Source organism: Crotalus tigris, unplaced genomic scaffold (genome assembly GCF_016545835.1).
Source record: "Crotalus tigris isolate CLP2741 ecotype Arizona unplaced genomic scaffold, ASM1654583v1 scf7180000024340.7048381, whole genome shotgun sequence".
NCBI lineage: Eukaryota > Metazoa > Chordata > Lepidosauria > Squamata > Viperidae > Crotalus > Crotalus tigris.
Window position 1 is genome coordinate 1995001 of NW_024100510.1, and position 27878 is coordinate 2022878.

Sequence of the window (27878 nt, forward strand, 5' to 3'; positions counted from 1 at the left end):
TCACACTTTATCAATTCTCCCAAAATTCCTGAAGAAAATACTTAAAGCAGTGATCTTCAACTAGTTGGGGAATTCTGGGAGTTGTAGTCCACATATCTTAAAAGTTGCTAAGCTAACCTAAAAATTTGGTCAGATGATTAGCAAGTTGTTTCAGTATAATAGGATGCAATTCATTTGGCCCTAAAGCTCTAAAGCAATCCAAATTCCTATTCTCTGTTCTGATCAATTTTAAACTTCAATCCTAATTCTGTCTTTTGTTTTTCACAATTGCTTAGTAGAAATCATACCACACAATTGTGCCAAAGAAAAATTCAGTTGCTCTGTCTTTTCTTTGTTTTCAGAGGCATCTTGCAGCTGGCATATTAATTATTTTCTCTTTCATTTTGAATGTAACTAAATAAGGTTGATTTATTGCCCTCAGATTCTACAATACTCTAATTTTCAGATCTTAACTAAGCTTTTTGTACTGCCATTTTGGCTCTTGAACTGTCTTTCATGTCCTCTCTTTTGGAATAATATGTTCTAAGATAATTCAAGTCCTCAATCATTACTGCTTCAAACTTCTTTGAAAGAACAGTGGTTTGCTCTTGGGAAATGTCTATATCAGTGATGGCGAACCTTTTAGAGACCGAGTGCCCAAACTGCAACCCAAAACCCACTTATGCATTGTCGGGTGCCGGGTGGGTGTGGCTGCGATGGTAACAGCAGTGAGTGGGACTAAAAAGTTCAATCAATCAATTCCAACTTTGCAAGATCTTTTTTTTTCCCGTGAGAAATTGAAATTGACTGATTGAACCTTTTTTTTTGTACATGGTGTCGGAGGCCTAAAGCAAAAATGTTTTATAAAACCCAGCTGAAGGCCTAGGATTGGGGCGACGGCGCGCATGCCCACAGAGAGGGCTCCGAGTGCCCGCTCTGGCACCCGTGCCATAGGTTCGCCACCACTGGTCTATATCTTCCCCTAGCTGGTTGGGTAGGAGTAGACACTAATAACCAATATTTGTTCCTGTACTTATTTTAAACCAGAAATTCTTTGTGCAAACAACACTTGGATTTCTGAACAGGGATGAATAATTCTAACAAACACTAGAGCAATTCCTCTTTTTCCTGCTTTTGAACAAATGTAGTTAAGCTCTCTAATTTATTCAATTATATTGCTTCCTATACTTCAAGTACCTTTGAGTCAATTGCCATAATCTAAGCATTAGTTTATAGACAACTAATATCTTAACTTGATGAACCAATATGTGTAGTGGTAGAGATGGACTTTATTATTATTATTTTTACTGAATTGAGTTTAATGGACTCCATTAAAGAAAAACACTTATTCTCCTTCTACACTGCAGAAATATTTATAAAAGATGGATTTTCCAAGGAGATTGTTTCCAATATCCTCAAGAATTCAGTTTCAAGCCATCTTTGCCTTGTACAAAAATTACATTTTTATCAGCCGTTCTAAGATGCAAGCTATGTTATGTCAGCAGACCTTCAATCCAAATAACCTGAACCCAATGGTCCTACATTTCATTTGTCTAGCAATCATTCTTTTTAGTTTTCTTTTTTTCCCCATTTTTGTCCTTCTCTATAGACTGCGAAGAATGAATAAAACACTTGAGCCTCCAGATTCTTAACTCTTGAGTTTCAAATCACATATTGGTCAAGGTGTCAGTTCAGCTTGCTTTTTTTTTTCATTGCATTCAAAGGCTTTATATTTTATCCACTGTTATCTATTTTTATCCATTTTTTCCTCATTTAAATATGGATTTAAATGAGAAAATTTAAATACTTACAATAATAGGTTCAGACTCTGACTTCTACTAATTTCCCAATTTCCTCTTAGGGAGATGATGGCCCACCAGGAAACGGGACCATTGGCTATCCTGGTGCCCCAGTAAGTTTCAATTCATACTACAAAAGTTTAAACAGAATTTATTCTCTTTATGCTGTTTCAATTTTACTTTCCAATCTTCCTTTACTTTTCCAGGGAGATCCCGGAATCAGAGGTGACCGTGGACTTAATGTAAGTATCTCTCTCATCCTTACCTTACTAAAAGTGTGAAATGAGAACCCCTTATTTCTTTTCTGACAAATTGGTGTTTGTTTTGTAAAGAAGCAAGGCTTTTGAAGAAAAGGTCATCCTTCTCTTCACTTCTGCAGCATTTGGATTTTTCAATTGCATCTATTTACTTTAAGAAAAGGAGTCTAAATTAAGCTGTTAGTTTCCTGTGATAATTTTGCCCCATGACATAATATTGTAATGAAATGCCTCAGGTTGGGAAGCTGAAAGGTAGTGAGAAGCAGGACTTTTCTCATAAATGCATTTATGGCCAGGTTTGGGAACAAAGAATTACAAATTTGTATGTAGCAGGAGCCCCAGCATATCTTGATGATGTGTCTCTCTGGCACCTTTTCATAAAGTACTGATATGCAGGGCAAGTGGATTTGTAAATCAGATCTATTCCTGAAGTTCCCATTTCTCTGTCCTCATTATTCCCATCCCGCCAGCCTTCTGTCTTTCCCATTCACATCAGGATTACCTTGGCCACTGAGGGAGGTGTGCTCCATGTGTGTGTCCAGTTCTGCACCCACCTCCAGTTGTAGAGGAAGGCTTGGGGGGAGGAGGGGGACACTGAAGGGAAGTCCTACAGGATCAAAAGAGCCATCTTCCATAGAGAGATTGTTAGGGTTCTCACAAAATATTGTAAAATTGTATTCCTGCTAAGTATATTTGAGATGAGTTGGACAGAGTTTGTCATTTGTTCTGAAAAACTTTCCTTTGCCAGCAGACCTATTTGATACAATAAATAGTTTAAAAATAACAGGGCACTGAATGGAAACCAAAATTGTACTTGTATTGCAGTTGAATATTCTAATAAATAAAAGATTTAGGAGAATGGAGTTCTCCACTGTCCATTGCAGAAGTCAGTCCCACATACTTTATATGTTTTTCCTAAATGTTGCCTTGTCTTCTTCAGGGCACCAAAGGCTATCCTGGGCCCAAAGGCGATGATGGTGAAATTGGAGAGCCTGGTAAACAAGTAGGTAAAAAATGGGATAGAGCATATTTGTCAAGAATTGACTCCTTTAAATGATGCAATCCGTGTTTATTTGAAATGGGAATTCTGTAGTAAGATTAGATGGCTTGTAAAGACCCACGCATTATAGTTTAGAAATGACTGGAATGGATGGGGGAATTATTCAACCGCAGCAAATTTAGAAGATGAAAGAGGGAACTCAATTGCGATTCAGCCTAAAACCCTGTGCCAATCATTTGGGAGTAAATTGAGTTACACTGAATTCCACACATCTTCAAATTGCTGAGGTTGAGAAATACTCATCTATATAGTAGTCTGTCTTTGGGATCATCAGCCAAGGAAAGATTCAACTCTTTGGTCATCAATTCCTAAAAGAAGTGGATGGGGCTGGACGTAGAATGATATCACTGCTGATACTGATTGAGCATCAAATGTGATGTTTATTTTCGTTTAAGGGAAAAAATGATAAGCACTTCTCTAGAGGTGAGTCTGCCTATAGCACCTCTGTAGTTTGAAGCTGTGAAATAATTACTTAGAGGCTCAGCATAACTGTTTCGAGGCCTCCCAGGCTCTTGTGAGGTTTGGACTAACACCAAATTATCTATTAGATAAGTCATTTTCATAATTTTCAGTTCTATTGCTGTAATTAGACATTTGAACAACAGGAAGCAAAGGGGCCCTTCTCCTGTTTTCTAATAGAAAAGAGCTGGTAGCCATCCACATAGAAAATCTGCCTTGTTCTTGTTTTTTTCACCTTCCAGATAACTGAACCTGGGATCAAAGGCAAGAAAGGTGTCAAAGGTTACAGGGGATCAGAAGGAGAACCAGTAAGTAGCAAAATAATCTTCCTATTAATTCTAATATTACAACATCTCACCCCTCCTTCCATTCTAGATCTTAGAGGAAGTAACAGGCTATGCTGCTATGGTACTGTCAGGAAGGATAGGGTTTCCCATCAGTCTGGTACAAATGACCAGTACTTTTTAAGGCTTCTATAAGAAAAAGAGTTTTTCTGGAAAGACCTCACCTGCAAGAGAAATTACCTTCAGTTCACTAAAACATCAAGTTCTACTATCATTGGAATCATTGAAAGCTGCAGTCCTTCCAGCTGGTTGAGAAAAATGATGCAGCATTAGGGAAGGAAGGATTGCTTTTGTTCATGATGAAAAAAAAGTTTGCTTTGTCATTTTATCTAATCTGTTTTAGAGAACAGCTGTATTTTAAATAATGTGCTAGCAGTTACATAGTCCAAGGCAATGGGGAAGATTAGCAATCTGGGATCTTCTATATCTAGCAGCCATAATTCTTTAGCATATTTTCATCTCTTCTTCAGTCTAGTTTGGAAACTAAGCTTCACCAAAAGCAACCATAGGTCACAGCCACGAAGTATAATTAAGAAAACAGAGTCCACGATAGATAAAAAAACATGTAACTTGATAAGCTAATAAGCAGACCTCTTTTAGGATTGTTATGCGTAAGAGTTAGAATTCATTTCATCCCTGCTGAAATCTGTTTTGCTACAATTTTCTCTTATAAAACCTTTCTATTCCTTTAGAATTTCTGTTGGTATCTGAGAATTTTTCTCGTAGCATTTACCATAGTTTTATCTCCTAGGGACCTCCAGGACCTCCAGGACTCCCTGGGCCAGATGTGAGTAGGACTGAAATTATGTTGTATGCTTTCTTCTCTACACAACAAAGCACTATTCAGATGTTTTCATGGAAAGTTGAGTAAACTGCTTAGCACAGCAAAACACTGCAGATATGAGAGAGTTAGAACAACTTCATATAACATTCAGCTGCTTGGAGGAAGGTTAGTTCCACAGTCAGTGGTTTCTCTCTTTTAAGTCTAGAAAATAATATTCTCAATATTATTTAGAGAAGCTGTTTTCTTGCTCTTCCTTGCTCTGCTTGCCAATTTGTGAAATATACCAACAAGTAGCTTAAAAAGATTTATACTCCAGTGGTTCAGGCTCTACCACTGTGTGACGGAATGGGCTCCCGTCACTTAGCCCACCTCCTGCCAATCTAGCAGTCCAAAAGCTTGTATATGCAGTTAGATAAGCAGGTACCATTTTGGTGGGAAAGGAACAGTGTTACATGTTTCACTGTACTCTTTGCTTTGCAGCATGATGTCATGTTGCCCACATGACTGTGGAAATGTCTTTGAATAACCCTGGCTCAATGGCTTAAAGAAATGTAGATGAGCACACACACACCCTTAAAGGACTAATGAAGTAAAACATGCGGAGACTCCTTTATTCCTTTACTGATTACATATTAGCACAGATCATGTTACCTAATTTGTATAATGAAACATCTGCAAGAAAACAATCCCTCACTTTAACCCTGAGCTACAAATAGTCTCCTTTATTGGTAAACATGTTGTGTTTGGTGTCAGGAATAGAGAATCCATACTTTTTAGTTCCCCTTTCATAAGCTCCAATGACTCCTTTGGCAATGGCAGTAAATTTTGGCAATTCAGTTCCTGAAAATTGACACTGCAATTTCCTCCAGTCTTTAAACAGCCAATCTTAAAAATCTGGGTGTGTGCATGTGTGTGTGTGTGTGTGTGTGTGTGTGTGTGTGTGTGTGTGTGTAAATAAATACAGATGGCCGTCACACTTTCTCAGCCCTAAATTAGGATGTTGAAAGAAAGAATCTGAAGTTAAATTGTCATCTATAAACTTCCTGAACTGTTTGCTAAATTAACTGTAAGGATATCAAAGGCAATTTTCTGCAAGATTGGAGGGAAGAACCAAGTTCATTCTACATTTCCAAAGTCTCAATGAGACCAACTTTTCTTCCTTTGTTTTTAGGAATGTGAAATTTTAGATATCATCATGAAAATGTGTTGTAAGTATTTGATCTCAGCTCTTGCACAGTTAATTGAAGTATCATTGATTAACAGCATACTGGTTTTACCAAATCACCAGCACAAACTATACAATAAGTCTCCAGGTTTTCAATTGCTGCATCCCCTGTACAGTGTATGTGATTAATACAACCTTACTTTTCCCAAATTAACCTTGTATACCTTGAAATTTAATAGGAATATAGAAATTATGAAGTTGCTTTAGTTGAATCACCTCAAGTAAAAAATGTGTTTTTATTGTTACCATGGCAAACTACTTGTAAAAAAATGATTAGAACCAGATCTTGCTTTTCATTTATTTTAGCAGTTCTGAATTGCCAGCAAAGTGACACATTTGAAAGTCAAGTTCTGTTCATGCATTTGTTTGGATATTTTAGGTAATATATCAGAAATTATCTTCATATATTGTAAATGCGTAAAGGCATAAACCATGCCAAAGAAGACTCAAATAATTCCTCCCCTCACATATTATTCAGACATAGAAATCATGCATCCATGTATACACAACAAGCAGGAACTCCAAAATCCTACAAATGTACATCTGTCTTTAATGTTTCATATTCAGAAGGGTCCTTGCAACTACCCTCTTCAAGACAACATTCACTACTTACAGTACAGTACAGACCTAGACAATTATTCTCCTCCAGTCAGCATTACTCAAGAGCAATGGTGATAGGGAAGAATAATTTCTGTGTTACCATCACTGCCGCTCATTAGAAGGACTGTATTTACTGTTTCATGCCTTTCTCTGATTCCTAAGGTTACCCAAGTTTTGCATGTTTAGATTCCTGGAAAAATTAGATGCCTCATGCCTTTTAATAAATCTTATACCATTCATTACTTGAAAAAAGTTCTATTAAATTACTTCCCATTTTGGGCTCTCCTCCTATAACTTTGACAGTTAATAGTGGTGCCTAAAACTAATGTTGATAGCCCAAGAATCAAAACTCTTCAGTTAAGTTAGGATAACAATAAAACATGATGTATGTCAAAATCAAAATTATCTGAAAGGCAAAAAGAAATTGGCATAAGTCAAAATTATTAATGTGTCAGTACTTTACTAATTTATTTATTGCTTATTTATTTTCTCAATGTACACAAGAGAAAGCAATTAGAATATGCTGTCTTGGAATGCTGTTTCAGAAAATAAAATATGCAGTTATTCTATCAATTTGTTTTTATTCTTATATTTTGAAAATATGGTTCTACTGCTAAATGATACAAAGTAATTATTACACTTCATAAACTAGAAGTGGGTTGTTAGGAAAAGGGCTTCTTATGTGCTGCTTGCATGCCATTTTGAATTACTTGAGCAATGTTTATATTTTTATTATATACCAGTGAAAATGAGGTTTTTGTGTGCATATTCTTTTTTTAAATATTCTTGTTTGGAAATGAACTAGAAATTAACTAAAATTATTTGTGGCAAATGCAATAATAAATATCATGCAGATAAAATATAGGTGCACACATTGAAAAAGGTATCCAGCATTTTTATTAAATTCCCCACATTTTCATTTGTTTAATGTGGCAGTATATTAAACAACTGGAATGCAGGAAACATTATAAAATATAGCCAATAAGAAGGGAAACATTTCCAACCTGTTTAAATTGTGGCTGCAGCTAAACAGTAGAAGTATGGATGTATTTCAGCACTCTTTGTATTTGCAAAGTTTTTATTTCTCAATATATTTTATTCCTCTCTCTCTCTTCTCCCACCTAACCCCCCCCCCCAGCTTGCTGTGGTAAGTTACCTATTTGCAATTTCTTTACCATTCTTCACATGTATAAAGATTTAGATGAAAATTAACTCTTTAGCCCATTTTTCACTAGCGGGCAGTCCCAGAATTAACTTCTGTTAAGACTGCCTACTGCCGTCGTCAATTTTTCAATCTATTGTTATAGTTATCTGCTGCGAAAATTTTAAATTAATCACCAGATCCATTTGGCCATGGTGTCCCAGAGATTCATGATTAGTTTTATTATCTAGTTAAAAAATTAGATTAAAAACAAGTATTATTCAGCATTGCTTATCCACTATTGTCACCTATTCTGATATTTGTATGCATATCATAAGTAAATGCTCCCTTATGTGTCATGATTGAGATTTGAAAAATATTGCCAGGCAATTATTTATTCTTTCAAAGACTTTTTATTAAACTTTATTTAGTTCTAAACAAGTTTATATAGAAATATTTATTATTTTTATATAATTAAAGCATGAATGTTAAGCCCTGATTTAGAATTAGTTTAGCTGTGCCCAACTCTTGAATGCATTTGTTTTAAATAGTTTGTAATCTTTTTCTCAATTTCCCCTTAAATATGGACAAGAAGTCTTAAATTAGCTTAGTTATATGCAATTGATTAGCAAAAATCTCCAAAACAAAATAGAAGCAAAAAAACCCCAAATAAAACAGCAACTCAGATTTTATTTACATAGGAATGCACAAACGTGCACACACATGAACATACAAACACATACATTTATTTTTGTAAATATTTTGTTCTAAAAAACATAAAATACAAACTGCATGCCATAGTCTGTTGGGTCCAGACAGGTCTCCAATCATAAACTGAGAGTTGGTGCCTTATCTTTTGTTATGCAAAACTTAGAGAGAATTGATAGACATTCCCATGCTAAATTATTCTCTTTCACTAACTTAGTAATAATTTGTATCAAAGCGCTTTTGTCCAAAGTAAAAATAGTACAGATAGTCCTCGACTTACAACAGTTTGTTCAAAGTTACAGCAGCACTGAGAAAAATGACTTTTTCACAGTTACAACTTTTGCAGCATCCCCATGATCATGTGATCAAAATTCAGATGTTTAGCAACTGGTTCATACTTATGATCGTTGCTATGTCCCAAGGTTGTGATCAACTTTTCTGACCTTCTGACAAGCAAAATCATTGGGGAATCCAGATTCACTTAACAACCAGATTACTAATTTATCAACTACAGTGATCCACTTAACAACTGTGGCAAGAAAGGTCATAAAATGGGGCAAAATTAACTTAACAAATGTCTCACTTAACAACAGAAATTTCAGGCTCAATTGTGATCATAAATTGAAGACTACCTGTAAAAATAAAAATTAGCAGATTAAAACATAAACATTGTCCCCTTAATTCACGGGTGCCAAACTTGTCATGTCACGTGATGTGTCGCGACATATTGCGACTCTTTTTGCATTGCCGACAATGGAGTGGGCGCAACTTTGCTATGATGAAACCGGCCCGTGGACTGGCAATTTGACACCCCTGCCTTAGTCGCTGAACCCTTTCAGAGTCCTCTCTTAATTTAGTTACTTGCCAATAAATTTTAAATCTTTAAACCAAAGTTTCTCTTATATTTCTGTCATCTCAAAAGAAAATTAAGGAAGGAATCTTATCTTTGCTGCAAAAGAAATCTGTCTGCAGTTGTAATTGATTACTTCTTAAATTGATTAAGAGATGGAGAAAGCAAGTCTATAAAGCTCATAAGGACTCTGCTGCAGTTAGGAGTATAAAATCCAGAGTTCCAGTAACATAATTCCTAATCTGGCTGCAAAAACCTTTCTGCAAGTTAATGGACAGGGACTGTTGTTCACAACTGATGTGGTTAATCTCTTGATCTCCCTTTGATCTAGAGAGGTAAACACTGGCCAAAAATCCTCTCTCGGGTAGCTTTCAAAGCCACAGTGGCTCTTCTCACTTTGGAGAGCTTTGGATAGTTCCAGGTTGCCATTTCCCTCAAGAAGCTGTTTGACATACCTGAATTCAGCTTTAAATCATCAAAGAGACCTTTTATTGACTCTTGATGCTATAAATGCTATTGGTGAATAAGCTTCTGAAAATACATTTTTCATACTTCTGCATGTGCTTCTACAGTATCCTGTGTTTTGTTACAGAATGCAAGTGTGGTCCCATTGATATTATATTCGTATTAGACAGTTCTGAGAGTATTGGAGAAATGAATTTTGGTATTGCAAAGGATTTTATAATTAAAGTTATTGACAGGCTGCGCACGGAAGAACATGTAATGGTAAGTTTTGGTGCAATTATACATATCGATATTCCTTGATTTTCAACCAGTTGTTTAACAGCTAGTCAAAGTTACAACAGACTTCCCTAGAAATACATACAACTTGTTTTCAGAGTTATGATGGCCACGCATGGCCCTGCAGTCACATGATTATATTTGGGGTATTTGGTAACTAGATCATCTTTTGTGGCTGTTTGTAGCCTCCTGTGGTCATGTGACCATAATTTATGATCTTTTTTGCTAGTTTGCAACATTTATTTCTGGTTTCTGGCAAAAACGCCCATAGAGAAAATAGGTTCATTTAATGACCATCGCTTTTGCTTAATGACTATCGTAAAATATGGTTGCAACTTCGAATTCAGTCATGTGATGCCTTGACTTACAACTGCACCAACCTATGATCCTAATTCTGGGCTCAATGTTATCATCTGGGTCCTCTTGCCCTTTCTCATAAGCAGTACCCTGGTTTCTATCCCAAGTTTTTCCCTGATGGAATCTCTATAGATAACGCTAATAATTAGTAACAGTGGTTGAAAAGCATGCAGCAATGCATTGTAATGTATGAAACTTCTTAGACAGGTTTCTCTGGGTCTACCATAGTGCAGATAATGTAATCTCTGATTTCTGGCTTTAGTTACAACTATTCCTTGGATATTATTTTTTTTACAGTTTTCCAGAGAAGACTCCAATCTTGCTATTGTGCAGTATAGTCATGGTGGAACTGAGGAATTGGTGCTCATGAAAGATGGAGACGTTCAAGGTTTCAAGGAGTGAGTTCATAACAGATGAAAGAATTTTTGTTTTTGTTTTTTGCCATCTGTGTCACAACTTTGTGGGGTGTCTGTTTAACTTTCTAAACAAAATTTTCAAATATTAATAGTCATTACTTGCAAAAAGCTGCTTGCCAGGATTCCATCATATGCTTCTGTGGATGAGACACAATTAAAGCCTCCTTTTGGTGGGATTGTCAGATGATATGCCAGGATTAGTAGCCAATCTAAAAGCATTTTTGAGTTGCACTTGGACACTTTGTGGGTCACCTTGCTGCCTTGCTCTTTAGTGGGAAGAAAGTAAAAGAACTGGATTTGGCAGAAGCATACAGTATATTGGAGACAACATTTCAATGTCTTAAAGCTATGAAAAGATCCAACTACTACAGTGGGCCACAACTGATTGATTACATCAGGAAAGAGCTGATAGGGATGAAAATGAAATCCCTATGTATTTCTATGGGTCTGAAAAGTCATCAGCCAACAAGACAGAACCAATGTAAAATAAACAATCAGTGCTGCATGGATTCCACCAGAACTCCGTTCAAAGGTCTGAAGAGGTTGAATGTCTTTGCATGCATGTGTCAGAGCATGTTAGAAATGCATTCTAAAAAGATTAGAATATGGACAGTTTTTTAAAAATATAAGTGTTAGGAATATTGTGTATGGGTAACTTGTATGCAAAACTCATAGATTTAAAGAAAAAACATGTGCACTAATAAGCATAGCTTCTTTAGTTGATTTTATGCAAAATAAGTGAAAGAATTGAGTAATGTATTATGCCAGATAGTCATGTCCTCTGCAAAAGATGAATAATGTAAATAAATGTTAAATCTGACATTTGAGTATATATTAGCAAAATGACGAATAAGAATGGTTAATGTTATTTGGCTCACATAGACAAAGATGCATCCATTAGGTTCTCATTATATGCGTCTGGTGTTCACGTAAATATTTATGACAACTTTTCTTTTCTGGAAAGATATCACTTTCATTCTCTGGACAAACAGTTGTCATTTCCTTCAGTTTATTGCGTTCATTTCAGGAAAAAAGAAGACATCTGTTGCATAGTTTATTCTAGAGCATTCCCATACCATTACCACCCACTAATCTGTAGCTGAAAAATATCCTGCTCAGGGGACTTCCAGTTCTACGTGCAGCGAAGGAGTTTGTAAGGATCCACTTCAATCCCACATCTTAAGAAAGCAGAACTCTTGGAGATAATAATAATAATAATCCCCCAGTGAGGCACTACCTTGACGTGGTTGTGGGGCTTGTGTACTCTGAGGAAGATGAGAGCTATGCCAGAGGTTCAACCATACTGGACAGGTCTCATCAGAGGAGTCAGACAAAGAGTGTCTCTCCCATAAAAAATATGGTGAGACGTAAATTTCAGAATGCCATACCGGCTCGGACGTCGCCCGGGTTAACAAGGTCCGCACTAGATATTGGAGTTCCTGGATATCTGGTGAAAAATGGGTTACAGGACTCAGGACTGTTGGCTGAGCAACCAGGGCCAGCAGCTGCAGAACTACTGGAAGAAAAGGTGTTTACCCGTCGCAGATACACAGTGATGGAAAACAAAGAAATAATGATCTGTTACTACAGATCAAGTCCAACAAGAAGAGGATATCTAAAACGAATGCACCAGTTCTGGAAAGAACAACATCCAGAATCAGAAATAACAGAACAGAGACTAGCAGATCAACGCCGATTTATAACACGAAATAAAGTATTCACAGAAACAGAATTGGACGAACTGCAAAGGTTTACCCAGGGCAAAGAAATCAAAGCCTTACCAGAAGTAATTCAGAATGTAGAGGCAAACCAGGGGGAGTTGGCAGTGAAGGAATCTAGCAGAGATATACAACTGTTCTCATTTGGAAACAGGCACCTCTACCTCAGGAAGAACAAAACCCTCTAACTAAAGAAATAAAAGAATTGAAACAAAGAATAACTGAGCATCTAGAACAGCACAAAAACAACAGAATAAGGCTATCTGCATTGAAGCTTGTTCCAAAGAAACAGTTAGCACAAGCATTAAAAGATGCAAATATTGCAATATCAAGTATAAGCACCAATTCACTGCAAGAAACAAACCAACTAATGTACAGCACAGCTGCAGTTATAACAGAATACCTGGGATGCAAAATCAACAAAGAAGAAAAACAAACAAACAGTGCACCAGAAAAATGGAAGGTTAGACTAGAAAATAAGATCAGCAAGTTAAGATCACATGCAAGCAAGCTAGAACAGATGAAAGAAAAGAAGCTGAAGAACAAGAAGACCAAAGAATACCTAATCAAGAAATACCACTTAGAAACAAGGAAGATCAAGGAAGCACTGGAAATAATAAAGCAACAAATAACAGCTATAGCCAGGAAAATCAGTAGATATGAAGCTCGAATTGCAAACTATAGGCAGAACCTCCAATTTCAATCCAATCAGAAACGTTTCTACCAATCCATCAATGGAGAAACTGCAAGGAATCAGTCAGTACCTGACAAGGAAGAAACAGTGCAGTTCTGGAAGCAGATATGGGATAACCCAAAGAAATACAACAAGGATGCGGCTTGGTTAAAAGAGGTGGATGCAAATAAAACAGAAGTTGAAATGAAAGAACTAGTAATAACAACAAAAATGGTAGAAAAAAGAGCAAAGAAAATCAAAAATTGGTCAGCACCAGGTGAAGATGAACTGCATGGGTTTTGGTTGAAACATCTAACTGTTATACACCCACTCATTGCCAAACAGTTCAACAATATACTACAAGGAGGAGAAATTGAAAAGTGGCTAACAACTGGGAAAACCTACCTAATAATGAAAAATCCAGCAAAAGGGGCAACACCAGGTAACTACAGGCCAATTACCTGCTTACCAACAACTTTCAAATTACTAACTGGTGTGGTAGCTGATGCAGTACAACAGCATCTAGTTGAAAACAATCTCTTTCCACCTGAGCAGAAAGGAAACCGCCCCAATAGCAGAGGAACAAAAGATCAACTCCTAATAGACAAAATGATCTTGGAAAACTGCAAGAGAAGGAAGACCAACCTGAATGTAGCATGGATTGACTACAAAAAGGCATTTGACTCTCTGCCACATGATTGGATAATAAAGTGCCTAGAAATAACAGGAGTCAGTAGAAACATCAGAAAATTTGTGCAAAGATCGATGGCACAATGGAAGACACAGTTGCAGATCAATGGTGAGAGGCTGGGAGAGGTTAATATCAAGAGAGGAATATTTCAAGGAGATTCATTATCACCATTACTATTTGTTATTGCACTGTTTCCTCTGTCAACAATACTGAATAACTCAGGACATGGCTATCAAACATCAAAAACATCTGCCAGACTATCCCACCTCCTTTATATGGATGATTTGAAGCTGTATGGAAAAACATCATCTGAAATAGAATCGCTGCTCAACACTGTCCGTATATATAGCCAAGATATTGTAATGGAGTTTGGCTTGGACAAATGTGCCACACTTACTATCAAACAAGGAAAAATAATGAAAACTGAAGGAATCAAGATGCCCCACGAAAATAACATTAAGAATCTGGATGAGGAAGAGTACTACAAATACTTGGGTATCCTTCAAGCTGACAACATCAAGCACACTGAAGTCAAGAAAAAGATTAGAGGTGAATACATCAAGAGAGTGAAGAAGATCTTAAAATCCAAACTCAATGGAGGAAATACCATAAAGGCAATCAACACCTGGGCAATCCCAGTCATTAGGTACACAGCTGGAATAGTGGACTGGACTCAAGCAGAACTAAAAGCAATGGATAGGCAGACCAGAAAAATAATGACAATGAATCATGCCCTTCATCCACGCAGTGACATTGATAGATTTTATCTACCAAGGCAAATAGGTGGGCGTGGAATGCTACAAGTACATCAGATGGTTGAAGAAGAAAAAATGGCTTTGGAAGAATATCTGAAGAACAATGATGAAGATGCACTGAAATTAGTATATCAGGAAGGCTTACTAACTACTGGAGAGACCAAACTGGCCTACAAGAAAGACCAAATGAAGAACAGAATAGAGGCATGGGAAGACAAAGCACTACATGGCCAATACATGAAAAAAATAGCTGGGAAAGCAGATAATAATAAAACCTGGCAATGGCTAAGAGCAGGAAAATTGAAGAAAGAGACCGAGGGACTAATTCTGGCTGCACAAGACCAAGCCTTAAGGACAAATGCATACAAAGTCAAAATTGAGAAGACAGCAACAGACAGTAAGTGCCGCCTATGCAAAGAAGCTGAAGAAACAGTGGACCACCTGGTAAGCTGTTGCAAGAAGATTGCACAGACTGATTACAAGCAGCGGCATGACAAAGTAGCAACAATGGTGCATTGGAAGATCTGCAAAAAATATCATTTGCCTGTAAGCAAAAACTGGTGGGATCATAAAATAGAGAAAGTCATAGAAAATGATAAAATTAAACTGCTCTGGGACTTCAGAATTCAAACAGACAAGCACCTGCAACATAACACCCCAGACTTAACAATTGTCGATAAGAAAGACAAAAAAGTCTGGATAGTGGACGTGGCAGTGCCTGGAGATAGCAGAATAGAAGAGAAAGAACTGGAGAAGATAACAAAATACAAAGACCTACAAATAGAAATAGAAAGACTGTGGCAAAAGCAAGCAAGGGTAGTACCAATAGTCATAGGCTCCTTGGGTGCAATCCCAAAACAACTGGAGCACCACTTGAACACCATTGGCATTGACAAATTCGCTATTAGTCAATTGCAAAAGGCGGCCTTATTAGGAACTGCTTCCATCCTGCGACGATATCTGTAATACCATCAAACATCCACATCTGCCTATCCCAGGTCCTGGGTAAGGACTCGATAGGTAGACAAAATGCCAAATCCAGTCTGAACATCTGGCTGACTGTGCGATGATCGATAATAATAATAATAATAATAGAAACATCAGAAAATTTGTGCAAAGATCGATGGCACAATGGAAGACACAGTTGCAGATCAATGGTGAGAAGCTGGGAGAGGTTAATATCAAGAGAGGAATATTTCAAGGAGATTCATTATCACCATTACTATTTGTTATTGCACTGTTTCCTCTGTCAACAATACTGAATAACTCAGGACATGGCTATCAAACATCAAAAACATCTGCCAGACTATCCCATCTCCTTTACATGGATGATCTGAAGCTGTATGGAAAAACATCATCTGAAATAGAATCGCTGCTCAACACTGTCCGTATATATAGCCAAGATATTGTAATGGAGTTTGGCTTGGACAAATGTGCCACACTTACTATCAAACAAGGAAAAATAGTGAAAACTGAAGGAATCAAGATGCCCCACGAAAATAACATTAAGAGTCTGGATGAGGAAGATTACTACAAATACTTGGGTATCCTTCAAGCTGACAACATCAAGCACACTGAAGTCAAGAAAAAGATTAGAGGTGAATACATCAAAAGAGTGAAGATCTTAAATGGATCAATGGAGGAAATACATAAAGGCAATCAACACCTGGGCAATTCCAGTCATTAGGTACACAGCTGGAATAGTGGACTGGACTCAAGCAGAATTAAAAGCAATGGATAGGAAGACCAGAAAAATAATGACAATGAATCATGCCCTTCATCCATGCAGTGACATTTACAGACTTTATCTACCAAGGCAAATAGGTGGGCGTGGAATGCTACAAGTACATTAGATGGTTGAAGAAGAAAAAATGGCTTTGGAAGAAAATCTGAAGAACAATGATGAAGATGCACTGAAATTAGTATATCAGGAAGGCTTACTGACTACTGGAGAGACCAAACTGGCCTACAAGAAAGACCAAATGAAGAACAGACTAGAGGCATGGGAAGACAAAGCACTACATGGCCAATACATGAAAAAAATAGCTGGGAAAGCAGATAATAATAAAACCTGGCAATGGCTAAGAGCAGGAAAATTGAAGAAAGAGACCGAGGGACTAATTCTGGCTGCACAAGACCAAGCCTTAAGGACAAATGCATACAAAGTCAAAATTGAGAAGACAGCAACAGACAGTAAGTGCCGCCTATGCAAAGAAGCTGAAGAAACAGTGGACCACTTGGTAAGCTGTTGCAAGAAGATTGCACAGACTGATTACAAGCAGCGGCATGACAAAGTAGCAACAATGGTGCATTGGAAGATCTGCAAAAAATATCATTTGCCTGTAAGCAAAAACTGGTGGGATCATAAAATAGAGAAAGTCATAGAAAATGATAAAATTAAACTGCTCTGGGACTTCAGAATTCAAACAGACAAGCACCTGCAACATAACACCCCAGACTTAACAATTGTCGATAAGAAAGACAAAAAAGTCTGGATAGTGGACGTGGCAGTGCCTGGAGATAGCAGAATAGAAGAGAAAGAACTGGAGAAGATAACAAAATACAAAGACCTACAAATAGAAATAGAAAGACTGTGGCAAAAGCAAGCAAGGGTAGTACCAATAGTCATAGGCTCCTTGGGTGCAATCCCAAAACAACTGGAGCACCACTTGAACACCATTGGCATTGACAAATTCGCTATTAGTCAATTGCAAAAGGCAGCCTTATTAGGAACTGCTTCCATCCTGCGACGATATCTGTAATACCATCAAACATCCACATCTGCCTATCTCAGGTCCTGGGTAAGGACTCGATAGGTAGACAAAATGCCAAATCCAGTCTGAACATCTGGCTGACTGTGCAATGATCAATAATAATAATAATAATAATAATAATAATAATAATAAGGTTGGAAGGGACCTTGGAGGTCATTGGGTCCAACCCCCTGCTCAAGCAGGAACCCTACACCATTTCAGACAAATGGCTGTCCAGTCTATTCTTAAAAACTTCCAGTGTTGGAGCATTCACTGCTTCTGGAGGCAGGTTGTTCCATTGGTTAATTGTTCTAACTGTCAGGAAGTTGATTTCCTCCAACAGGAACTTTTATTAAAAGTAGTTGATAGCAGACATAATAGACAGGATCTGAGGGATTCCTTTGCAGATCAATACTTTAAAGTGTCCCCAAGCAAACCCCACTCCACAGTTCATCCGGACAGTTCAAATCGGCCAAATCTCAAATGTTAAGTCCACTGTGGGAAAGGGGAGATAACATTGTTCTGGCTCAAGTCGTAGCATGATGTTCAAGCACTCTTCGCACCTCCTTTTGAAAACGGAGAAATAAACCAGGCTCTGGAGGTTTTATTTCTTTCTCCCCCCCCCTTTTCCTAGCTGACAGGTTAGGGAGATGAAAGTTAAGAGATAGGTACAGTGCAGGAAGCAAATTGTTACACTGTAGTGAATAGAGGAAGGGGAAAGCAATAATCCCGCAGGCACATCCCCCCTCCCCCTTGGGAGTATGGCAGAATCCAGGGGAAGGTGAGATTTGGTTTTAGGTCAGAGGGGATAGGTAGAAATGAAACAGTAATGGGTTCTAACACAGTTGAGGGGTTCAGGACTCCATGTCCTCCAGCTGAGTTTCTTCCTGTTAGGGGACCCTAAATGGGCCAGAAGCCGCCCCAGAGAGGCGGCAAGGAAGGAAGGAAGTCCCAGGGACCGCGGAGAGATGGAGGTCAACCTGATTGGTCCAGGAGAAGCTTCCAGAAACCAACAGGAGAAAGGCTAGCCTAACTCCAGAGTCTAGCCCAATCTGTGAGCAACCAAAGTCAAAAGCACTATTTTAAGCTGATCGTAAACAATGTGCTTGAATCTAGATGAGAACATTGATTTTCTCTATACTACATATCAACTTTCCTGAAGGGGAGAAATTCTTAGGAAGCAAAAAAAAAAAACCTCCAAGTGAGTGAAGGAGGGAGTTTTTTGCCCCAGCTTTTTGCTAACAGAAGCCGCGAAGTGAACCTTTTATGGAGGAATAAAATCTGAAAAATGAACCAGTGCTGACACCTACTGGTGGATGAGGATTATGACATACATGGTAAAATCTGGGGAAAAAACTATTTGTGATCTTCAAAGCTTTAACAATAGAGAACAGCTGTGTAGCTAAAGTGAGACTTACAAACCTGAGGGAACAAAAAAAAAAAAGAACTTTTTTGAACTCTCTGGATTATAAGTATTTATTCAGCTCTGAATCCAAAGCTATTTCCGGGGCGGGGGGGGGGGAATCTGGACTTTTGGTCATCATGGAAAATCAGATTTATAGGAAATACTTATCAAGAAAAAAATGAATATTTTTCAAGAGGAGATATATGATATGTTGCAACTACTTCAAATAACAATGATCTCAAATCACAAAGAAATCCAGAATAACTTTGAAAATATAAATCAACTCATCTCCAATTCAATTTTATGGCAAAAAAACCCCCTCAGGAAAATACAGCAGAGAAGGAACAGACAAAACAGATGACTGAACATAAATTCGAGGATAGAGACTTAAAGATGGAATTCTACAAAACAAAGGAGTATGACTTAATCTAAGTGGAAAAAAATTTACAAGAAATACTAGATTTGGAAAAAACAACCTATATTTCAACACTACAAAATAAACTTGAGGACATGAAAAAAGACTGGATAAAACGTATTACATAGATACCATAGAAAACACTAGAACTGGAGAGACAAAAAGTGACAAAAGAAGCAGAGAGAAAAAGAAGGAAAAAGATTCCCAATAAAAATGAGTGGGCAAATGCCCTTGATAGAGATACTGATTTACTTTTTATATCTACAGCAACATTTACGAACATTGATTCAGTAAAATACATCAATCAAGAAAGATATTGGGCAAAGGAAAAAGACTAAGGTCAGAGAGAATACTTAAAAAAGAAACATTTGTTTGAATATGATTAAAGAAATAGAAAAATTTTGGAACATATGCTATTCTAAGAGGGATGAACTCTCTAAATAATATAGTATACTTTTTTCTCTTTTGTGTTATTTTTCTTGATATGAGTAATAAAAAAGTTGAAATGATTTAAATAAAGGAAATGTTTTAGATACTTAAATTTGACTGAATTTAAGAAAATTATGAAAAAAATGTTTTGAATAAGAGTTAAAGGACTAGATGACTAGAGGTATTGAATGTTTAAAGATTAAATATATCTTAATTATGGTTAAAAAGAATAGGAAATTGAGGAAATAAACATATATTAGCCTAGGAGGGATATATATTTTAAGTAGTATGTTATTTCTTATGTTTCTTTACTCTTGCTCTCCTTTCTTTTTCTTTTCATCGTTTTATCTATTTCTTAAGAAATGTAAAAGTGTGAGATGGCTTATACGGAAAAAACAGAGTTAAATTTGAAAATGTAAATGTAATTAATTTTTGAGAAAATCTTCACCAGTAAGAATATCTAGAATTTGGTGGGAGAAATAAACTAAAATAAGGATTGTAACAGAATCTATGATAAGGCAACCAGAATGACTGAATAGAACAGGAATATTATACTGATATGATTATTATTTTTAGGAATATTGGGAAAAAAGTATATGTTCAATTGTTATTTATCAAAATAATAAGAAATGTATTATTCAATGCTTGCAAAAGAGGATATTTTGAGGAAAGAGGAAATCAACTAAAATTATTATGTGGAATGTGAATTATAGAAATTAATTGTTAATGATTGTTTTACAAATGTAACCCAGACAACACAATGTTCACCAATTAAGTGATTTATGTTTTTTAAAAAATTCAATAAAATATATTACAAAAAAAAAGAAAAATATCCTGCTCAGATGTTCTCTGCTTTAAAAAGAAATAGCCAACAAAATACTTTACTTGTGGTTGGGTCTTGGCAAGTTAGAAATATTGCTTTGTTAACAGATGAGATAATGCAAGGATTTGGAGCTTCATACAATACATTAGTCTAATTTATTGCTATTGTTAAAGTATTGGTTAGTTTCAAATTTCTGAAATGAAAACACAAACTAGCCTTTCTGAAAGAAAGTCTGCAAAAAATCTTCCCATAAAGTATAATGCTTTATCGGATAAGGTACAATTTGCTGACTCTGATTCTTTTGATGTTATTGCAAGGGCTGTGAAGAACCTTCACTGGATTGCTGGTGGCACCTTTACTGGAGAGGCTCTTGACTACACCAAAAAACGTCTGCCCCCATATTTCACTCACAAAAGAGTTATCATTGTCATCACAGATGGACGGACTGACATATTACACGATCGAACACCCATCACTGTTCTTTGTGAAAGAGATAATAAGGTGAAATCAATATAAGTTTGGGGAAGTGGTGGAAATGCTAACCTAGAAACCTAGTCCTGCCTTAGGCATGAAAGTGACTTTGGGCCAGTTGCTCTCTCTTAGTACAACCCATCTCACAGGGTGATGTGAGAAGAGGAAGAAGTATTATATACTGTATGCTCACCATCTTCAGTTATTTATTTAAATAAGGAATAAGGGCATTATGTATGTATGTATGTATGTATGTATGTATGTATGTATGTATGGATAGATAGATAGATAGATAGATAGATAGATAGATAGATAGATAGATAGAACAAAAGCTCATGAGACCATATGTCTTTGTAATAAGGACAACAGATATGGACTGCATAAGAACAGCATTTCTGTAAGCAAATTACCAGAAACCATCTAGATGTGATGGGGGTTGATGAGAGGGTAATGTTGACTGTCAAATCCCGTTCATGTTCTTTGAAGAATCTGTATATATGCTTAGTGCCCTGGATTTTGATAAGGCTTGATTGTTGTTCGCATTTCTCTGCAACGTTCATGATCTTGATTGATGTTGGACATTCTAAAAGGGACTGCTTTTTTACCTCAAATCTACAATATTTGTGCTGCGGTATTAATGTCTTAGGAATATTGCTGTATTCTCCCTGTTTCAAGTGAAGAGTAAGTTTCATTCACATTTTGGGGGCACCAGAGAACCTTTATAACACTCATTTATCAAAATGTAAGCATTATAATATCTGATATTATTTGCCTTCATTATAATATCTGTTATTCTTTAGGTTGTCCCTGTGGGTTCCAGTGATATTTTCGAAGACCCTCCAGATTCTGAAAAATTAAGTAAAATATCCTGTGGAGGCCTCACATTTACTCAACCAGAGTATATTGCCTTGCTGGATGACACCTTCATTCAGAATGTTACCTCTTATGTTTGTCGAGGTGGGTGAATAAAGTGATTTTCTGCTAATTTGGTTTAGCTAAAAGAGGAGTGAAACAGTACAGCCTTCTGGCATGTCCAATGAAACCTGCAGCTTCCCTTCATCTCCCCCACAACACTGTGCTTGTTCCACACCACTTCCCATTGCTTTCCACTACCCTCCATGGTCCCTCTGCCTTTGGTCTCTGCTGCCCTCTGTTACATAACCATTAGATGAGTGCAAAGAGTTAGAGTTACCTGTTTCTGCCATCTAATGATTGCCTGGAGTTTTGAAGTCCACCTGTGATAGCCCCAAACCTGTTAATTTCTTGGTTCTTCAACTCTTGTTAAGGGGCTATTGATTACTTTAAAATAACGAGATGACAATTGTGGGATGTATGCAGTTACCTTAGCACTATTTTAAATGTTGACGCAGAAGAAGCATCTTCTTAAATAGTCCACTGTGTGCTAATGTCTGCAAAACAGTTTTTATGATCTTATCAAATGTTAAATGTGTTTGCATTTGTAAACAAAGATAGGATGGGAAACTATGTACTGAAGTCACCTCTGTGCAGGAAAAGTCATATATAAAATCAACAAAATGAAACAGTCAGGGTTAGTTGCCATTTGGTTACAGTAGCAGTCTAAGTTGTACAATACTAACTACAATGAAGAGGTTTAGACTGGTGAGGAATTACAAAACGCCTATTTCAGTATTCAGGAATGCTTTAATGCAAACATGTCAAACACAAGGCCCAGGGGCCAGATGTGGCCCGCGAAGTGGTTTCATGCGGCCTGCAAAGCCATCCTGGAAATAGTGAGGGAACGGCCCCCATTGCCTTGGCCCTGGCCCAGGCTGGCCGGGAGCTAATGTACAATTTTGTGGTGACCATCTATACTGAAACGCATTCAGTCTTAGCTCCACAAGGCCATCTAGAAACAGCAAGGAACCAGCCCCTGCTACGTCAGCCCCACCCCTGGATGCATGCTGGGGAGATATCACCCTTTGTGAGGAATGAAGAAATAGATCATGCCTTGGCGCTTGCCCCAGTCCCACCCCCTTCTGCCAGAGACCCTCAGATCTGTCCCACTCCTGCCCAGGCCCCCATAGTCACCCTTGACGCGAATGATGTAGAGCTGGTCATGCCCACCCAGTAGGCCACACCCACTCCATCCATGACCACCCAGTAGGCCACACCCACCCGGCTCCCCGAGGGCCACCGCAATGCTGATGCAGCCCTCAATGAAATTGAGTTTGACACCCCTGCTTTAATGGGATTTTTGTTTGGTTTTGTTTTATAGAAAAACAATGTCCTGACTATACCTGCCCAAGTGAGTATCCCATACTATTGTATGTACCTCTTTTGATTTCTTTACTCCATGCATAATCTTAATATTGCCTTATTTAATAAAACATTTTGCTGGGTTGCTTCATGGGGCTTGACTGGATCATTTCCATCTGAGCATGTCCATTCAAGATGGATAAGTTAATTTCACCAGCTGCAGCAATATAGTAAATTGTGGTAATCTGCAATTCACTGTATCAGCCGTTTGGGGCAGTATTTCTGTCACCAAAGTGATCTCTGCCCAGCCAACACTTTCTGGCCTCTTTTTAAAAGGTTTCTATTAAAATTCTGGCCCAAACCACTGTGAGCTTATCCTGCTGAGTTGAGTCTTAGTGTCCCAATTTCACTTCCTGTACATGATGGAGGAAAAAAAATCACAAAAGCACAAGACATGCTTTGCAATTGCTTCATTTGCAGCTGCTTCAGCCTCCCTAATAAGAATGTAAAATGCTATTAAAGAAATACAATTTTAACTATATGAATGAAATGCTAAAAACCTCTTGTCACAACATCTATCAGTTAATTTGCAGAGAAATTGAATTTTAGAATATTGAATCAATGTGCCTCTGCATTGTATAACAACAAAGAAGTCCCTAATCCCTGAGGTCATTTTGCTCCTCTTTTTTTATACAATCGGTGCCCAAGGGAAGGCAGCATTCCCTCCCCCCCCCCCAACCTCTGGGATATGGGCCTCAGCAAACTGCGGGGGAGAGAAAATTACTCCAGTTCAGCAGGAGAGTTTTTGCTTCACTGAAAACGCTGCTTATTTACACAAGATGTTTTCACTCAGTGTTGGAAGAGAGCTCCTTCTCAGTTCAGCTCAGTATGACTCAATATCCTCTGCAGAGGAACTGTAGCCTGAGCTGTCTCTAGAAACTTTTCAGGGTTATGTGAAGAGAGGAAGGGGGAATATGGATGGTTTGCACTCAGGCCACTACTGAAAGCAAACTGTTGAAACATATGTGGCAAGGATACCACCGAAATAACCTTTTCTCTTTTCAGTTACTTTTGCTAACTCAGCTGATATTACACTCCTTGTGGATAGCTCTACCAGTGTTGGGGCCCATAACTTCAATATCACCAAGAAGTTTGTGAAACGTCTTGCAGAACGATTCATATCAGCTGACAAAAGTCCAGGGGCTTCTGTGCGCATCACTGTTGTCCAGTACAGTGGCAACACACAGCAAAAATTGGAGGTGGACTTTCAACGGAACTACACAGTGATAGCTGATATAGTTGACAAAATGGAATTTATAAATGATGGCACAGATGTTGTTGCAGCCTTGAACTATGTCACCAACCTGTTTCGGAGGTCCTCTCGTCCTGCTATTAAGAAGAGGGTGCTGATCTTCTCAGATGGCAATTCTCAAGGTATCACTGAAAATGCCATTGAGAGAGCAGTCCAGAATGCTCAACAGGCAGACATTGAAATTTATGTACTTGCTGTTGGCACACAAGTCAATGAGCCCAACCTACGTCTGCTTGTCTCCCAAAAAGCAGCTCAGGATGACATAGCCTACAGAGAGCGCCACCTTTTCAGAATACCCGATTATCAATCTTTGCTGAAAGGTGTATTCTATCAAACTGTGTCCAGGAAACTAGCTATAATCTGAGAAGCAAGTTAGTGCAAATTCTAAGATTTCAGGAATAAATTGTTAACCTCCCGTGGAACCCATGTTTTTATACAGAGCCATAATCTTTTGTCCTTGCTTTCAGGCTGTGCTATGTTTATCTCTGTCCATTCCTCTTTTCTTTATTGCCCATGATTTCCTCCAGCCTATAGGAAGAAATACAAATTGATTTATTGTTGCTCTAGTTCATAACTGTAACCAAGAGGAGAATCTTGTTTCATATTTGACAAGCGATAAAGGGCTAACTGGGAATATTAAATGCACTGTCTTTATCCCTAAGATTGATAGTACTCTTTACATGAATATAAAGATCTTCTTTTCAGAATAAAATGCACATGACTTCATTGCCTTTTTTAATTTTGTAACTAAAAAGATACAATATAATACATTACAGTAAGCATTTCCTGGGTTAGGCAGCTCCAGAAAAATTATTCCACTCTTAGAAACAAGGGAAATTCCAAAGAATATTTATTGCCCTCCATTGTCACTTGAGTGGGGTACATGGGGTGAATGATCAGGTTCAAAACATGGTGATGTGGTGGTAGTGGTGATGATGATGATGATGATGATTTGGCAATAATAAGCTAACAATATCTAGCCCAGTCTAGAACTGGAGAAGAAGGTTCAAGCCATTTAATCAACTATGATATTATTTAGATACAATGAACTCACAAATGTGATTGAAAAAGTTATTAACAAGAGTTGGAAGGAACCTTAGAGGTCTTCTAGTCCAACGTCCTGCTCAAGCAGGTGACCTGATACTAATTCAGACAAATGGCTGTCCAGTCTCTTCTTTAAAATCTCAATGGAGATTTTTAATCCAGCAATAGATTGCTTGGCATTATCTAAATCATGGGTTCTCAACCTTGGCAACTTTAAGACTTGTGGACTTCAACTCCCAGAATTCCTCAGCCAGCTGAGGAATTCTGGGAGTTGAAGTCCACAAGTCTTAAAGTTGCCAAGGTTGAGAACCCATGATCTAAATTGAAATTGTCTAGAAGCCAGTACAGAACTCTTGTCTTGGAGGATCTTATGTTTTTCCATATGATATTAAGATAAGGTGCTACACTCACTTCACAAGTTGAGCTTTACATTACTGATATGTTTACATATTCAAACTTGGTTTGGACAGGTTTCATGCAGTATTTCCAATGGTGCTGTTGCTATGAATTCAGTATGATTTTTAAAAATGAAGCAATTGTTTTCAGAATTACAGCTTGTATTGTTTTGTAATCAATATTCATTTTACCACTTTGTTTTATTTTATTCCTTTGTTTTACTGACAAATGTTCACTTTGAGGGTTTTTTTGCAAATAAATTTTGTTCCACAGTTTCAGTGCCTTCTGTTGGTTGCAAAAGGGACCTCCAGACTCTTGATTGTTTTGCTATCATTGACTAATATGACTCTCCTCCTGAATGTGAGGGAAAGTCATTTTACATAAATCTTAAATTATGAAAGTGATGGTTCATAACTAGTGGGAGGCTTTGCCCATTTGGTTTTTTTATACATATGTGACATAAAACCAGCCTCAAATTCTTTATATATAAAAAATTTATTAAAAGTTTTAAAAAGAGTATAAAAAGTAACCACAAATCACAAAATTTAAAGACCTACAAATAGAAGTAGAATAATTGTGGCAAAAGAAAGCAAAGGTAGCACACAGTAACAGACACCTTGAGTGCAATCCCAAAACATCTGGAGCACCACCTGAACACCATCAGCATTGACAAAATCACCTCCAGTCAATTGCAAAAGGCAACTTTACTTGGAATAGCTTCTGTCCTGAGATGATACCATCCTGAGATGGTATCTTTAACATCATCAAAACAATATTTGCCTCTCCAGGTTCTTGAGAAGAACTGGAGAAGTAGATAAAAATGCAAATCCAATCTGGCTGGCTGTGATTAATAATAATAATTCATTACTATCAAAAATAGATTAAAATTACTATTTAAAAATACCAACTATTAACACCCTTTCCACAACAATTAGAGAAATAATCAAACCAATCCAAATAATCATTTTCGATCTTTTGATGGTGGTGAGAGGGGAGTCAGTTTTTGCTGCGTCTTTGAAGGATTGCAATATAGGTGCATTACAATAAAGTTCAACTCAAATCTTTCCAGAATTGGTATGCTTCATTCTTGTGTTCCTGTCAAAAAAATTTCCAACATAGCCTACTAGGGAAAAGCTAGACACTGTATATTGTCTGGCTTCCACAAATGTGGTCTTTATTCCCTGTTTTCCAATGACATTGGTCAGGCCTTGACATTCTTAAGGTGTAATACTTTTTTGATACTCTGCTGCAGCCTTGATAAAGCTTAAAAAATTGAAATCATACAAATAATTTTGTTTATTGTTCAGTCACTAAGTTATATCTGACTCTTCGTGATCCCATGGACCATAGCACACCAGGCTCCCTTTCCTCTACTGTCTCCCAGAGTTTACCCAATTCATGTTCATTACATCAATGATGATATCCAGCCATCTCATCCTCTGCCGTTCCCCCTTTCTTTTGCCTTAAATCTTACTCAACATCAGGATTTTTCCAGTGAATCCTCATTTGGATACTTTGGAAGGACAGATATTTCAGTATCTGTCCTTCCAAAAAACAGTTGGGGTTAATTTCTTTTAGGATTGGCTAATTTGATCTCCTTGCAGTCCAAGGGACTTGTCAGAATTCAATTATATTTCATTTCTAGTTATCGACTATGAAAATCCCCAATTTCTGCCTTCTCTGGATTCTGTCATACTACGAAGGGGAAGGGGGATGAGCAAAGGGGTTTTATGGCTCTCACTTCCTTCGTTACAACTTCAAAGGGACTGAATGTGGATATCACCAAAAGGACTAACCATAACAATAGAGCCCATCACCTTTCATGTACTCCTCTCTGAAGTCTCCCTTCCGCAGGCCATCAGGAAAAAGGGGGTGGAAATGTAATGCCTGGGATTGTCGCTGGAAGGACGGTGGGGTGGGGGGGCTGCTTGGGATACTTAAAACCTTGAATGGGAGGGCTTGGGCCCCAAGTCCTGTCTAGAACACCTGCAACCATCGTCTCTTAATAAAGATGCCTGTTGGAAGAAATATTCCAAGAGTTCTGTCTTCTTAAAAT

The 27878-nt window shown here is 37.5% G+C and overlaps 1 protein-coding gene across 1 annotated transcript in view; it reads left to right on the forward strand.

The window, feature by feature from the left end:
* COL6A1 (collagen type VI alpha 1 chain) overlaps nucleotides 1-26097 on the forward strand; it is a 75687-nt gene extending 49590 nt beyond the window's left edge. The window contains exons 23-35 of the mRNA XM_039326317.1: nucleotides 1841-1891; nucleotides 1985-2020; nucleotides 2976-3038; nucleotides 3797-3862; nucleotides 4650-4685; nucleotides 5854-5890; nucleotides 7646-7654; nucleotides 9799-9932; nucleotides 10602-10702; nucleotides 20700-20883; nucleotides 21654-21810; nucleotides 23090-23119; nucleotides 24136-26097. Coding sequence (XP_039182251.1) covers nucleotides 1841-1891; nucleotides 1985-2020; nucleotides 2976-3038; nucleotides 3797-3862; nucleotides 4650-4685; nucleotides 5854-5890; nucleotides 7646-7654; nucleotides 9799-9932; nucleotides 10602-10702; nucleotides 20700-20883; nucleotides 21654-21810; nucleotides 23090-23119; nucleotides 24136-24746 — 1515 coding nt within the window. The 3' untranslated portion in view covers nucleotides 24747-26097. The remainder of the gene's footprint in view (nucleotides 1-1840; nucleotides 1892-1984; nucleotides 2021-2975; nucleotides 3039-3796; nucleotides 3863-4649; nucleotides 4686-5853; nucleotides 5891-7645; nucleotides 7655-9798; nucleotides 9933-10601; nucleotides 10703-20699; nucleotides 20884-21653; nucleotides 21811-23089; nucleotides 23120-24135) is intronic.
* The last annotated feature ends 1781 nt before the right edge of the window (nucleotides 26098-27878 follow it).